Source organism: Lepidochelys kempii, chromosome 16 (genome assembly GCF_965140285.1).
Source record: "Lepidochelys kempii isolate rLepKem1 chromosome 16, rLepKem1.hap1, whole genome shotgun sequence".
NCBI lineage: Eukaryota > Metazoa > Chordata > Testudines > Cheloniidae > Lepidochelys > Lepidochelys kempii.
In genome coordinates, this window is record NC_136395.1 from 14,714,053 (window position 1) to 14,731,026 (window position 16,974).

A 16,974-nucleotide genomic window follows, 5' to 3' on the forward strand; every position below is an offset into this window, starting at 1 on the left:
TGAATCTTAAGTTTACAATACAACTTCATTTCTAGACTTAGTATACTAATTGTATATGATTTCCCATAACAGGATGATCACTAGAGTAACTCACGTATAAAATAAGTCATTGACATACACTATGTTTTATAGACTCCATGCCTTAACAAATAAGTCTATTCTATCTAGTTTCAGTACAGTACCTTTTCCTTTTTGCTTTGCCATTCGACCATTCCTCTTCCTTTGCTGTATGTTTCAGCAATAATCAGGAACGTATTGTTCTAATTGTGACTAGCTTGTTTGTCAGTTTATCCATGTCATCTACTGCTGGTTTATGTTGAAAAAAGTTTCCTGAACACCGCACTCTATTTCAGCAGTTAAACTTCCATCTCTGTCTACAGCAAACTACTTTAACAATCGGTTGCACTTACTGAAACTATCCAGGTCGAACATGACACCACTTATTAATTATGCAGCACTTACAATTCTCAAGGAAACACAAGACTGGGTTTTATAAAATTAGAAAATCTGTCTTTTTTTTTTTTAATTTAATAATCTCTTGACAATGTCTGTTTTCCCTCATGACTTGTCTATTTAAGGACCGTCTACAGTACTGTACAAGATGACAGTTCAAAACAACAAAGGCACAAAATATCATAGCTAACTTCATTTCAAAGAGAAGATAGCTTCTTGGTACGCATGATTGTCATCTTGGTACGCATGATTACTGAAATTATAATGATTATGCAAGATACTGGAAAGATGAAACAGATATACATTCCACATTATTTCTTAATTAGTTCCCTTATGAATTTATTTATTTATTTAATTTTCCCCAATATATAGTAAATCTTCAGTGGGGAAAAAATTACCTGGGGGAAACTTGTTTGGCACAAGTGCCAGTTTGTCATGTTCTTCCTCCACTAGGTCTTGTTGATGTTCAGGTGATCCAATAGATGACTTTTCTGACATTTCAAAGTCAGACAAGATATGAAAAGCAGATGGTATAGGTGACTCATCCTTAAGTTGCTGGTACATTGTGGTGGTCTTCTCATTATCCCTTGTGTGTCAAGCAAAATATTTTTAAATGTACAATGATAATTATTGCTTTAGAAGCACAATGAATAGAGAGAGATTGGTGTCAAATTCACAGGATACATGTATAGTAGCAGATTTTTAAAGATACATAGTGATATACCTCCACATATCAGAGATAAGAATTTAGGGTGAAATCCAGGCCCTACTGAAGTCAATGGGAGTTTTGTCCCCAATGGACTTCAGTGGAGCCAGGATCTCACCCTTAAAGTTCATTTTCCACAACTGATCTATTTTAAGTGCCTTTAGTGGCAAGGGGACTTGCAGCTAACTTAAGGCAGTTGAGGATTGCTCCAGCACAAAATAATCCTGGGCTGACATAAAACCAATTTAGGTAACGTCACAGCACCTGCTCTCCGCACCTCTAGTGTAAGGATGTTTTGAGAATGAAGTCGAAGAGCAATGCATTTTGGTAATAAGAACTTAAGAACGGCCATGGTGAGTCAGACCAATGATCCATCTAGCCCAGTATCCTGCATTCTGACAGTGGCAGGCACCAGAAGCTTCAGAGAAAATGAATAGAACTGGGCAATTAATCGAATGATCCATCCCCAGTCGTCCACTCCCAGCTTTAGGGCAGGGGTCAGCAACCTTCGGCACGCGGCCCATCAGGGTAATCCGCTGGCGGGCGGCAAGAGATTTTGCTTACATTGACCGTCCACAGGCACAGCTCCCAGTGGCCGCAGTTCGCAGTTCCCAACCAATGGAAGCTGCGGGAAGCGGTGGCCAGCACACCCCCTGTGGCCCATGCTGCACGGGGTTGCGTCCCTCACCATCTTGCCTAATAGCCACTGATGGGCCTATCCTTCATGAACTTATCTAATTCTCTTTTAAACACATTTATACTTTTAGCCTTCACAACGTCCCAAGGCAACAAGTTCCTTAGCTAGTCCCTACAGTTCAGTCCCAGGGTGAGGGGAAGCAGAAAGATAACTTAAAGACACCTTTGCCAACCCTCTTCTCTCAGTTGTGCTGAGCATTCAGCCTAAATACTTATGCTAATATGTCCTAGTATGTTATTCTAATTTTATTTATACTAGTAAAAGTAACAGAGTCTTAGTAACCTGACACCTCACTTTAGTGGCTCTGCTGTTAAACCTTTGCTGAAAAGCAGGGAGAGACGGCTTGTTTTCTATGAATATTTTATTAACAAAATGGATATTAATGGAACAGAAGATGTATAAGCAACAGCCATCTCAAAGAGCAATAGAGTTGAAGTTGGGCTATAAAACATGTAGGCTTTTTATCGTTTAAATACACAACAACAAGTTTAATGCCAGTCTTCAATGATACTCTTACCTTTGTGCTAATTCATAAAGTTTGGCAACTTCTGCATCCAATGATTCTCCTGCACAATAAAAATATGTTTTTTAAAAGGAAGAAAAGTGTACTCAAAATAATACTAGTTATCTAATTTTTTCTCTGCATTAACATATTTGAATAACTTAAGTGCTAATTGAACAGTGACTTGGAAAGCACAAATAGATACCAGCCTAGGTAAGAAACACACACTTGTTCACAGTGCTAAGCCTCCATGTTATTAAGCACAACTGGCAGTCCTGGGTCAAGAAAAGCGCAGAACTTGAATTTCAGAGGTCTGTAGTGAAGGTCAGGATTGAAATGCACAGGCAGAAGGCTATTTATGCTACTGCTTTACAGTCAATTCTTAGTAAGCCGAATCTTCTTTATAATCCTATAGACCAGCGGTTCTCAAACTGTGGGCCAGGACCCCATTTTAATGGGGTTGCCAGGGCTGGCTTAGACTTGCTGGGGCTTGGGGTTGAAGCCCGAGCCCCACTGCCCCAGGCTGAAGCTGAAGCCTGAGGGACAAGGCTGATGCCTTTGGGCTTTGACTTTAACCCCTTCCCCACCCAGGGCAGTGAGGCTCAGACTTTGGCTTTGGCTCCCCCACCCGGGGCAGTGGGAATCAGGCAGATTTAGGCTTTGGTCCCCCCCTCCTGGGGTCGTGTAGTAATTTGTGTTGTCAAAAGGGGGTCACGGTGCAATGAAGTTTGAGAACCCCTGGTATAGACATTTTATTTTAATGTGTGGTTCAGTACAATACCATTGTGTTAGATATATTGAACTGTCTCAGTTGTCAGTGACTTTTCATAGTATATAGGATACCATCTGCTGGTTGGGGCAGGGGTTTAAAACATTTTAATGCTTATGCAGTACAAAATCTCCTGATTTGTAATGCAAGTATCCACTGAAATGACTGAATACACTCAATCTTTTGTTATATTGGTATGACACACTAGTTACAGCATCTTTTTCACGTATACGGCCTCTTTAGCATGAGTCATCAAAGCTACAACATGCTGAAGCTATTTTTAAAGAAGGACAAGACAGGGACCATTGTTTGATTGCCTGCTGAATGTTTCAGAAGAAAGTCTTCTACGGGCAATTACATGAAGATGTTGGGGTCAGTGTCCCCATTTTAAAAGACTACCTCAAGTGTTTGCTTGAAGATAACTTTGCAGCTAACACCTGCAAAAATGCTGTCAGTTGACTGAGATATACTGGGAATGGCCTTCCTTGAGGAGCTAGGAGAAAGAGCTTTCTTGGTGGGCTTTGCTCTCTTAGTATTGCTTTTTCTCTTTGCCATCACTTTGTCACTCAAACTTCCTCAGTAACAAAGAATGAAGATTATGATAATGGCTATGGCACACTGTTCCTTTGGGTGACAAATATCAATTCCAATGACTATTTTAGGGAACAGTATTACATTTTAAATAGCTATGATTTAAGGTGTAAATCTGTCTTTTCTTCAGCATGCTGTTGCCATGCTTATGTCCCCAAGGACCCTTCTACAATAAGATTCTGGATCTCTACAATAAGATTCTGGATCTCTACACACCTTCATGATTAAAATAGCCTACAAACATAAGGAATAATACACAAATGACTGACAGCTTCTGAGAGCTCTACTGCTTGGATGTTCCAGGCACCTGCTCTGCAGCCTAATGCCTTACTGCAGCCTGGGTGCATGGAGACTGAGACTAGACTGAGAGAGATCTCAGAGCACCCAAGAAATATCTCCCCGCCAAAGACAGACATTTTTCAGAAGGTGTATAAATGCTCATTCTTCAGAGTATAATCCAACCTTCTAACTGATGACGGTTAGGGAGGGACTTCCTCTACTGTCAGGTCATTCCACAGTAGTCCACTAAAGGATTTCTTGCACCTTCTCAAAGCATCTGTACTGGCCACAGTCAGAGACTAGATGGCCCAGAGGTATGGCAAGTCCTGTATTGCAATGGAAAAGCTCTACCTTACGTAACGCATTTTCCACATTTATAAATGACAGTCTGTGTTTATGATTTAATGTATGTATAGCCTTAAACAAAAAAGGCACATTTTTCAATTATATTCTAAAACCTCTGAACTTTCTATGGGCCCAATCCAACTCCCACTGAAGTCAATGGAAAGACTCCTATGAATACTTCAATGGGAGCTGATCAGACACATAGGCATGATTCAAAAGGCCTATAAGTCAAAAGTATTGCATTGACTTTTACTTGCATTAACCTCAATGGAAGCTGGACTGGGTCCTATATTAAAAGATCCTGGAGTCCATTTGTTGTTGAAACGGTCATTAGTTTTGCAGTACCATGTGGCTTTAGTCCAAGTAGTTTTGGTTGCTTGGTGTGTTTGTCTTGTGACACAGGAACAACTTGAGATGGAAAGATCCAATTGCAATGACAATTACAAAATTAAAAATCAACCACTGCATGAGCACTAGAATTAAATCTGCCATGCAGTGGCAGGGACAGCAGCAGTCTGCATGCCATTCTGACTGAAAGAACTGTATGTAGCGGGAAGGTCCCACTGTGAGTGACATGACGACAAACATAAGAAAAATACATAGAAGTAGATATGCAAGGCAAAAATATTATAATAAAAATTCTTCAGATTTCAATAAAATATTTATGTACCATAGACAGACAACAGGATAGGAAATATAACTACATACCATATAGAAACTTCTTTTCCAGCTTTTCAAAAAGTTGCACACTTTGATTCAGCTGTTCACGGAAACCCTCAGCAACATAATAATCAACATCACTGGCTTGAAGCAGCTCCTCAAAAGCTTTAATAAGGCTGGTCAGATGTTGATGATAGGTAACACAGATGCTGTGGATCTCTTTAATTTGCTGGCGTTGAAAGGAGAGCTCTCGAGCTTGGGAATGAACTAATGAATCATATCTGTGAAAATGAAGTTATCTTTTAAAAGAATTTTTTGACCATAACTACCATTTAAAAAAAACTAAAATGAATTACAATTCTAGAACAGAATATCATATAAATCCAATTTCTCTAAAAATGCCCTATAGCAACAGTGACAAAGATGTCTTGCCCTTACTACTAGGCAGACAACTATTCATGCAGACAACTTGCAGGTTATTATGCATTATGTAACTGCTTAATTTAGAAGATAGGCAGGAATTGAAATGATGAATTGGCTTGTAGGCCACCAAAATACCCAGTATTAACCTGATTCTTAGAATCTGACAAACAAGCGAGTCAGATGGCACCTGAAGGAGTTACAATGAAATAAATGGGAAAGAATGAGTAAAGAGGCTAAAAATATACATTCCTACAATGGTTGTCTGTGACGGGCCAAGGGAATCAGATGGGGTCCACCTTCCTCTGAAACATTAAGTACTGTCGACTGCCAGAGGCAGGATTCTGGACTTTGTGGACTAATGGTTTCATCCAGTATGACAAATTCTAGGTTACTATCTCCTATGTTTATTACTACAGATGTGATCATGACAACCAACTTACTGCCTAAATTCTTGTACATCAATAGGCAGGATATAAATTTCAGCTCAGAATAACTGAGTTGATACTGCACTTGGGGATATAGATGTCCACTTTATATTGCAATTGTCCCTGTCATTGATATGCTTCTTTCTACAGAAGCATGCACCTCAGGGGAGGAAGGGACTGAAAAAGGAAAAAACCATGAACAAAATATGGGGCATAAACAAAAACTATGACAGTGTGGGTTGCTATAACATTTTTATTTCTACTTGTTTAGGGAGAGATGTGTAACTCCTGTGTGGCACTCCCACTTGTGAGTCATGCAGTCATACCAAATCCATGGCAATCAAAACTTTATGCAGCCCATGCCATCCCTTAGATTACATAGTTAGATTCATATGTGTGAAGTGTATTTTCTAGGCATGCAAGTTCATATATTTTATGGAGCAGGTGGGTATTTTTCTAAGCTAACATTAAAGTGCCACATCAAGGGCTTGCAAGCATTATCAGTCATGAATTATGGAGAAACCTAACGGGTTGAAGATATTTCTGTGTTCCATCTGTTGCCATCAGGTATTCCCTAGGGGGAAGAGTGTCTTGTTGCTAAACCACAGGATTGGGTATAAGGAGATCCAGATTCTAGGATGGAGAGTGTCAGTCTGATTTGTGGATAAACTACTTAACTTCCCTTGCCTCAGTTTCTGCATATGTAAAATGATGATACTTCCAAGCCTTAAAAGGAGGATCCACTGGTTTAAGAATTTCTGCTGTAAGGCTTCATTCATTAATTTCAATGTATAGTGCTTTCAGATACTTGAATGGAAGGCACTACTGATATAAGTGCAACATATTGTCATTGTAAGTGCTAGCATTACTATTGCATACATAAATGTAGACACACAGCTAAGAATGTTCCCAGGAATTTGGCAGCCAACTGCCCATAGACTTGTTTCAGACTATTTCAGATCTGATGTAGAATGTCCTTACTCTTGCCACACAAATTAGAACGTGAGTGCTGCAAAATTCCAGGAGCATTGATTGTGGCTTATACTCATAGACTTTAAGGTCAGAAGGGACCATCATAATCATCTAGTCTGACCTCCTGCACACTGCAGGCCACAGAATTTCACACACACCCTCCTCTAATAGACCCATAACCTCTGGCTGAGTTACTGAAGTCCTCAAATCATAAGAGCATATGAAGAACGTATGAAAATAAGAATGGCCATACTGGGTCAGACCAAAGGTCCACCTAGCCCACTATCCTGTCTTCTGACAGTGGCCAATGCGAGGTGCCCCAAAGGGAATGAACAGAACAGGTAAACATCAAGTGATCCATCCCCTGTCACCCATTCCCAGCGTCTGGCAAACAGAGGCTAGGAACCATCCCTGCCCATCCTGGCTAATAGCCATTGATGGACCTATTCTCCATAAATTTATCTAATTCTTTTTTGAATGCTGTTATAGTCTTGGCCTTCACAACATCCTCTGGCAAAAGAGTTCCACAGGTTGACTCTGCATTGCGTGAAAAAATACTTCATTTTGTTTGTTTTAAACCTGCTGCCTATTAATTTCATTTGGTGACCCCTAGTTCTTGTGTTATGAGAAGGAGTAAATTACACATCCTTATTTACTTTTTCCACACCAGTCATGATTTTACAGACCTCAATCATATCCCCCATGAGTTGCCTCTTTTCCAAGCTGAAAAGTCCCAGTCTTATTAATCACTCCTCATATGGAAGCTGTTCCATACCCCTAATCATTTTTGTTGCCCTTTTCTGAACCTTTTCCAATTCCAATGTATCTTTTTTGAGATGGGCTGACCAGAGCTGCACGCATGATTTAAAGACTTCAAGTTACAGAGAATCCACCATTTACTCTAGTTTAAACCAGCAAGCAACTAGTGCCCCATGTTGCAGAGGAAGATGAAAAACACCCAGGGTCTCTGCCAATCTGACTTAAGTCATCCCCTCCCACAGAGAAACCTGCAAGAGGGAGAACCTCACTCGAGAAATCACACAGGAGACAGCATCCTGCAGGGAGGATTTGTATATGCCTCTGGAGAGAGAAGGGCATGTGGCATAAAAACCATCATGGGAGGATGATATGGATGTATTAGAAGCAGTTCTTAAATAGTAGAAATTTTTTTTTTTTTTACTTATAAGGCAATTTCTAAGTACAAATCTTTGTCACTTTACATTAATGTAAACGAATTTTAGCCTTCACCACTGCACTGTGGAGGTATGTAAATATGAATATCTCTGGAATGACCTCTTACAGTAGTGGTGCTTGCACTTACTCATGGGGCTGAAAATGTGTTAGCATTACTCACTTGGATGGTGATGTTTCCCTAAGTTTGTTTTGCAGACGATATACTTCATCGAGAAGATGCATATTTGCAATTTGCTCTTTTTCAAGTTCAGCCTCATTTTCTAATAATAGCTGCTTAAGATTTTGTGATGTTTGTTCATCGGGTGTTTCTGTAGACTGTGAATTCAGGTTTTCAATGTGGATTTCATAATCCACTTGCTGATGTACCGTAGAAAATGTTTTGGTCTCTTGTCTATCAGTATCTTGCATTTGTATGACATGTCTTTCCATGGGCAATTCAGCATCATTCAAAACTATATTAAAAATATCACTGGACAAAAAAGGGTTAGTAGGTTGCAAATTAAATATGAACATTTTGTACTTTTCAAGCTCAGACTTCATATCCTTAATTCTTTGTCTCAATTCTTCTAAGTCGTCTATGACTTCATAGTCATCAAATGCATCTGTACTTGCTATACTCAGTTTGAGAGAAAGCAGACTCTTGGAACCTGAATATGTTGTAGCTGAGTCAATGTCCTGGTTATCCATGGAATAAAATTCTTTATTTAGCTCTTTCAATGAATGTAGAATATTCACGTTGCTAATGTTATGAGGAGTTTCTGTTTCTGAAAATAAAAGGATTGTATGTGAGCATTAATATTTATTTGACATTCAGCTCATAACGGCACTTGAACAAATCTCTTCACTTCCACAACAAGGGAATAAAATAAACTGCACTTAGTTTGTATCTTTGACCTCATTATCTGCACCCACTAATCCATCTTACACTTCTAACATTCAAACCTCCCATCAGCTTCCAAATACCAATTTCCAATACATAAAACCAGCTTTCTCCCCAAGTAGGGATTTAAAATTACACTTGTTATATTCCGTTCTAGACAAGTGACTATTGCTAAGTCCAATATCTTTCAACCCACCAAGGTGGGTCCCTAAACACAAGGCATTATAACACTGATTTACAAGCCGACCAAAATACTTTTTTAAAAAATCTTCTAAAAAATTCATTTTATTTTCTCTCCAGCTCCAATATCCATATGCAGCCAAGTGGAATTTAAAGTCCGAGGATTTTAAAAGATTGCTAATAAAAATAGTAAGTTGGAAAAAGAAGTTCTAATAAGTTCTTTTTAAAATGTGGCCTAAATAAAATCCATACAACCATGTAGTGTTAAAGGTTTTATTGATACTCATTTGGGATGCCCTAAACAATTCACATTTGGCTAACCCACTCATGAGTAATGCCATCACCAGAGATTCATGCCAGTAAAAACTGTATACTTCTATACATCATATATACTTCTTTAACTTGTCAGCAAGTTAAAGAAGTATGGGCTGGATGAATGCACTATAAGGTGGGTAGAAAGTTGACTAGATTGTCGGGCTCAACGGGTAGTGATCAATGGCTCCATGTCTAGTTGGCAGCTGGTGTCAAGTGGAGTGCCCCAGGGGTCGGTCCTGGGGCCGGTTTTGTTCAATATCTTCATAAATGATCTGGAGGATGGTGTGGATTGCACTCTCAGCAAATTTGCGGATGATACTAAACTGGGAGGAGTGGTAGATACGCTGGAGGGCAGGGATAGGATACAGAGGGACCTAGACAAATTGGAGGATTGGGCCAAAAGAAATCTGATGAGGTTCAATAAGGGTAAGTGCAGGGTCTTGCACTTAGGACGGAAGAACCCAATGCACAGCTACAGACTAGGGACCGAATGGCTAGGCAGCAGTTCTGCGGAAAAGGACCTAGGGGTGACAGTGGACGAGAAGCTGGATATGAGTCAGCAGTGTGCCCTTGTTGCCAAGAAGGCCAATGGCATTTTGGGATGTATAAGTAGGGGCATAGCGAGCAGATCGAGGGACGTGATCGTCCCCCTCTATTCGACACTGGTGAGGCCTCATCTGGAGTACTGTGTCCAGTTTTGGGCCCCACACTACAAGAAGGATGTGGATAAATTGGAGAGAGTCCAGAGAAAGGCAACAAAAATGATTAGGGGTCTGGAACACATGAGTTATGAGGAGAGGCTGAGGAAACTGGGATTGTTTAGTCTGCGGAAAAGAAGAATGAGGGGGGATTTGATAGCTGCTTTCAACTACCTGAGAGGTGGTTCCAGACTATTCTCAGTGGTGGAAGAGGACAGGACAAGGAGTAATGGTCTCAAGTTGCAGTGGGGGAGGTTTAGGTTGGATATTAGGAAAAACTTTTTCACTAGGAGGGTGGTGAAACACTGGAATGCGTTGCCTAGGGAGGTGGTGGAATCTCCTTCCTTAGAAGTTTTTAAGGTCAGGCTTGACAAAGCCCTGGCTGGGATGATTTAATTGGGGATGGTCCTGCTTTTGAGCAGGGGGTTGGACTAGATGACCTCCTGAGGTCCCTTTCAACCCTGATATTCTATGATTCTATTCTACATTTATTGGGGGAGGGGAAGTACATATAAGTAGCCAGGGGACTGGAGTTTTCCTGTTACCAGGAAACAGAGTTCTACTATAAGGCTAGCTCTGCAAAAGATCACCAATATTTGAGATTGTTTACCTCCCTCTTTCTGGAGCATCTTGAAGCAAGACCAGGGCCCCTTACATGTGTAGTCTGGACAAGCATAGCATACTGGTAAAGCCAAATTGTTCTAGAAGCAGGGCACCCAAACATAAATCCTATGATTTCAGTGGCAAACGGTCAGATGGAAATGAAGGAAAACCAAAGCCTGGAAATTGCTGATAAAATAATGAAGGATTCTGAAGGACTAGTGACAGATCAGTTCTGTGTTCCTTAGATAGCGTGTATCTGGCCCTTTGGCTGTAGAAGCCAACTACAGACAACGTAGTGTGAAGACCCTATAGTAATTCCATTTAGTGTGAGGAAGCCTGTCAACCATCTGTACTGCCTATCAGAGTTTGTCTACTGTCTTGAGGTGAGAACAAGGAGGTTCAACAGCCTCCTTCACAGGGACTGGAAATAGGCAATACTGACAGGAGGAACAGCACTGTAAAATCCCAACATTCACCAATGGATACATTTAAAAAGGATCTTTCATTCTAATTTGTTAATCCTGCAATGTGCTTAACACCGTCAACCACCACTGGCTTCAGTGGGAGTTGAAGATGCTCAGCATCTCACAGGATTCAGCCTTAAGCCAACCCAAAGTCTCAATGGACTCCTAAAAAAAAAAAAAAGGAGTGGAATGGATATGGATGCCTGAGCCAAGAATGAGCACAAGCAAATAAAAATAACTCTGCAAGCTGAATCCGAGGTTGGGAAAGAAATTAGGTGGTTACACTGCGCTATCTATCCCATGTGCACTGAAGGGCAGGATGATGCTCTGCAATTGCTGCATCTGCTTACTTATGTTGTTCAACGTTCTAAATGCTATTGAGTCACAAGACAGCAATACGCTTGAGAAAACTTCATTGCACCAGAATTCACGGGCAGATCCCAAGCAGAAGAAAAAGCTATGTTTCTTAAGAGTTCACTGGCTACTCCTACTTATTCTCCACCAGAAAGACAATCCTCTGTGACTTTGCAGTTGGTTGCTGTAATGATTAAGATCTCCCAGAAGGTTGTGAATTCAGGTGAGGAACAAAGAGCAAAATCAGATGAATTCTTAAGATCAATAATCCTGCCTTCACATAAATGTCCTACATACTAAAGAATTGGAGGGGGGGGAGAAAAATTGGAAGTAGTATTGTTTTTAATTAGAATGCTTGTTATGGTTTTTCACAAGGCATTAGTTGCTCTTTAAAGCAGAAACTGCTAGCACACTTTAATGTACCACACACAGGTAATAAATGTATATCCTGCAATCCCTTACTGACTGGCTTCAGGGAGACTACACCTGTGAGTAAAGTTAACGTGAGTAAGGGTTCCAGAATTAGTCTCCTACTCAGTACACTGTATGCAACTAGATAAAGAGGTCATTCAAGCCCTCTCAAAAAGACAAATGGATTATGGAGAAGCACATGGTACATGGAATTAACCCCATTTACATTTTCACTCAATGATTCAGTTAGGTTTCAACTAAGCCAAATGCCTTCAAATAATTCAGATAAGCAGAATGCTATCATTCTATTGCTTCCTCCTTGCATTTCATAACAGTGTGGCAAGTGCACAATAATGAACATATTTAATTCACCGAATGGATCAGAGGAACTGAGGAGGTTTGCAGTACAGTGTTTGGGAGTTAGGCACACAACTCATTATTTTTTATTGGAAACTGTGCTCATAAATCTGTGTGACCCTTCTGAAAACATAACCCTTAAGATACTAACTTGGGGACCATTATTCTGTACTAATTAAGTAAATAATATTTAAAACCAACAAGTAATGGTAAAAAGGGGCAATTATCTACAGTAGAGTCAGTTATCTATAATTATTTATAGAAAACAATAAGACAATATATTTTAAGATTAGTAGCTTTCATAGTGCTGCTTTCTCATTATCACTTTGTGTTCATGCTCTACCTTGACTGTTTCTCTGATCCATGATCATCTTATTTTCATTCTTGTCACAAGTATCAAATCCAACAGCCTGTGAATCCACTTGGATCTCTTTGCAATCCAATCTGACCAATGATTCAGCTAGAGAAATAGAAGGAAAAAAGTAAAGAAAACTTAGCTAAGTGACTTTAAAAATAAAGAAGTAGGATAGTAAAACAACTGATACTGCAACAATTCAGAATGGTGAAGTCATATAAAGAACTGCAGTAGTAAGCATAAACACACAAATATGCAGATCATGTGAAATAGCCTAAGCACATATTTTTCAAATACATAAATTAACTATCAAGATAATTACTATAAATTTGAATGTCCAACGCTTTCTACCCCCGATGAAGATCTTACCACAAAATTCTGCATCACATGATGAACACATGCAAGCAGTCAGTACACTTATTATATACTCAATTGATTTTTAGTGTTTTATTTTTTGTTTTTTGTGTACATTTACAATGAAGATAAATAATTTCACCAATTTAAGCAATGATTCTAACTTCATTCTCTACAACCTCTGAGAGCCCCAGGTCTTGGGATTCCAGCAAGTGCAGAATGCTGCTACCCATACTGGCATACATGCAAAAATAATTGCATGACAAAAGGACTGCAGCCTTCCATTTCATTTCAGAATCCAATATAAAGCTATTTTCATTCTTAAAATTCTCCATGGAACTTTACTCCTGCCTACTTCACAGACCAGGGGCTAGATACTGCTCCCACTGAAGTTAATGACCAAACTCCCGTCAGTTTTAATGAAAACAAATAAATAATAAAGGGAAGCACTGTGTACATAGTATTACTGTGGCTTAGTTGACAGAGCACTGGACTGGGAATCAGGAGACCTGGGTTCTGCTCCTGGCCTGCTGGTGACCTGGGGCAAGTCATTTCCCTTTCTATGCCTCAGTTTTCCCATCTGTAAAATGGGCATAATGATGCTTACCTCCTTTGTAAAGTGATTTGAGATCTATTGATAAAAAACACTAGATAAGAGCAAAGTATTAGTATTATTAATAAGAGTGGGATAGGGTCCCATGTTCTAATTCTACTCCCCAATACACTTCACTTAAGCACTTGGGTCATCACTGTCCTTTTCCACAACATTATTACTGTTGGGGAGAGAGCCTTCCACTCCACAGCTGTTGCCTTGTAGAACACACCATACTTTAAAACTGACTCTCTCTCATTTCACATCCTTAAAACATCTCTCTTCCCCTCTAGCCATGCCTTTCCACCCTCCCAAGTTATTAATCTTACAGCTAAATGTACTTTTTCACCATACTGCATCTTTATATAATATATATTGTCAACTGTCTTATCATTTATAATATTTTGCAAATATAGGTATTTTGTTTATGGTTAGATTTAAATTAATCTCACTAAACTGGAAAAAGCCACTTGACACCTTGACAGATCAATGGTAAAATCAGGTACATTCACATATACGATATGAACAAGTACAGCACATCTATACTTTCATCTCTCCATGTTTTCCATTAGGTTTGGAATCCTATAAATGAATATTTAAGGTAACCCATATTTATATAAATGTGCTGAGACTATCATGTATTATGTATTTTATGCCATATATACCATGCACTTTCATAGCATACCAAGCTGTATTATGTTTTGGCTGCAAAGCAAATCTAACTAAAAAAAACCAAAACACTAAATATTTTTAGGATATATATTTGTCCCCAAGCAAATTGTAAGATTAAGCAGTATTGTATATATGTAAAAGTGATCTATTTTTTCTTTCCTCTATAAGAAAAGAAGAAAATATTTCAAGCAGTACTAGGTGTTATTTTATCTGCTCTTTAAATGCAAATGTTTATTTACCTCTCACCAATACTCTTTCTTGTTCGGGCTTCTCTTGCAGATTTTCAATTACAGATCCGCTCAAAGATAACTCTTTGTGAAGTTGTCTGTTTTGTATTTTACATTCCTTCAGACCTTCATCAAGTGCCATGAGCCGGTGCTGCAGATGCATGTCTGGCTTCTGTGTACAGGAGGTTAAAGGAATGTTTCCTAATGATCTAGATGATTTTAATGGAATGGGTATACGGGATTTCTTGAATGGATAAATGAAATCACTCTGAAAGACAGATGCAATAAAACATGGGGTTTGGTAATGGGTATGAGATAGTTGGTAAGGGGGAATAAACAAGATCACCAGGAAAAAAATACTAGTAAAACTTTGTGCATACCAATTAAGAGCTATATTATGTAATTTTGGAAACAAGACAGTGATATCCTTGCAAAGAATTTGAGCAGTCACAGGGAAACAAGATACCTGGCCCAGGCCCTTATAATTTTCTAAAGATAAGTGCTGTTTATGAATCCAAAGCCCCGTGCCATGTGTCTTCTAGGGCATGTAACCAAGACGGCAGATTAACTGTCTACTGGTAAAGGCCTTTAATCTAAAAGTATATCTGTTAAGTCTACGCTGTGTGTGCCTTTGAGGAATATATACTCATCTCATTTGTCTTCTCTAACCACTAGTTCCTTTTGGATCTCTGTGCCTTTCCCTTAACTCTTTGTTTCTTTTCACAGAGAATCCTCTCAACCCTCTACAAAAGACGTGGGCAAACTGCGGGCCGGGGGCCACATCCAGTCCTCCAGCCTGTTTAATCCGGTGGGGAGAAGGGTCTGGGGCTTACTCCGCTCCTACACTCCAGCCGGGGAGCAGGGTCAAAAACCGCTCCGTGTGCATGTGCCAAGGCTCCCGGAAGCAGCATCATGTCCCCCCTCTGCTGGCTCCTCCGTTTAGGGGTAGCCAGGGGGCTCCGCGCGCTGCCTCACCCCAAGCGCCACCCCCCGCAGCTCCCATTGGCCGGGAATTGCAGCTAATGAGAACTCCAGGGGCAGCGCCAGAGGACGGGGCAGCACGCAGAGCTGCCTGGCCACACCTCCACATAGGAGCCGGAGGAGGCACATGCCACTACTTCCAAGAGCTGCTTAAGGTAAGCACCACCCGGAGCCTGCACCCCGATCCCCTCCTGTGCCCCAACCCCCTGCCCCCTCCCGCACCCTGAACTCCTCATTTCTGGCCCAACCCGAGCCCAGACCCCCCAGCCAGAGCCCTCTCCCCCTCCTGCACCCCAACCCAAATTTCGTGAGCATTCATGGCCCACCATACAATTTCCATACCCAGATGTGGCCCTCAGGCCAAAAAGTTTGCCCACATCTGCTCTACAAAGTCCAGAAGGTATTTTCTTCATTTCCTCTTCTCTTCACCCCAACACTAGTGTAGTAGTGTTATTGGATGTTTTTTTAAGTCTCATAAGAAATAATAATCTATTGTCACTTTCATCCTGGCACCGTTTGGTTTTTCCCCTAAATGTGTCCTAGTTGTCCCAACTGGAGAAACGAAACAGTGAGATCTCAGAATTGAGAACTCTCACACTATGCTGATGAATGCTACAGAATTGTGTGCAATAATAATAAAAATCAATAATATTTTCAAATACATCTGATTTACTCCTTTTGTTATGTAGTTGCTCCACCAGCATCATGAGTGCTGTAATTTCTTTTATTATTTCGTATTCTGCAATATTTTTCCATATTCATTTCCTAGCAATTATAGTCTTTACACAATTTAAAATAATAAAAAGTTCCATTTTCCTAATGATAAACTCAATGCCTTTGGTACATATGAACACAATATCATTTGGAGATTGGAAAATAAATCCAATGCTGATAGCTTCCTCATTTTTTTATTAAAATGTGTTAATGACCCTGAATTTCTTTCAGATCCACGTTAGGGCTTGATCCAGGCAAAAATAACAAGCTGCTGATACTGTTACCCCACAGAAACCTCTTAATCAATACAAACGCACAGGCTACTCCCTATTCAGAAGAGATTACAAGCTCTCTATTAGTAGCCCACAATACCAAAAGCTGTTCTTGTCTGTTGCACAGGGGCTAAATCTTCAAAGTGGCCTCAACACAGCTCCCAAAGTTGCTAATGCCACTATACATGCATACATTTTTGTAGACACAGTTTTTCACACCAATATATACACAATGTTTGTAGCCATAAGCTATATGCATGTGCAGATCAGGCAGTTCGGTGTCCAACACCTGACTTACACATGCAAAAGTAGTCTGCACTCGAAAATTAGAGTACTCGCCGTTTTAGAGGCCAGTTTTGAAAATTTGACTGTACTTATCTAAGAATAAGAGGCAATGTAATTGGAACTCAGGACTGCTTGTTGTGAGGTATTAGGCAAGTCTCTTCAATTCTCCAGGCCTAATTCTCTGCTTAGGCTTAAAACAGTACCAAGTCAGAATGGTGTACTTTCACAAACACTTTACACATCG

General features: G+C 40.0%; 1 protein-coding gene across 10 annotated transcripts in view; it reads right to left on the minus strand.

Annotated features, from left to right (window-relative positions):
- CDK5RAP2 (CDK5 regulatory subunit associated protein 2) overlaps nt 1–16,974 on the minus strand; it is a 105,334-nt gene that overhangs the window by 24,650 nt on the left and 63,710 nt on the right. For all 10 annotated transcript variants that reach the window (XM_073314323.2, XM_073314325.2, XM_073314322.2 and 7 more), the window contains 6 exons: nt 14,491–14,746; nt 12,622–12,738; nt 8,177–8,780; nt 5,051–5,283; nt 2,374–2,422; nt 852–1,039 (listed from right to left, as the gene is read on the minus strand). In XM_073314323.2, coding sequence (XP_073170424.1) covers nt 852–1,039; nt 2,374–2,422; nt 5,051–5,283; nt 8,177–8,780; nt 12,622–12,738; nt 14,491–14,746 — 1,447 coding nt within the window. The remainder of the gene's footprint in view (nt 1–851; nt 1,040–2,373; nt 2,423–5,050; nt 5,284–8,176; nt 8,781–12,621; nt 12,739–14,490; nt 14,747–16,974) is intronic.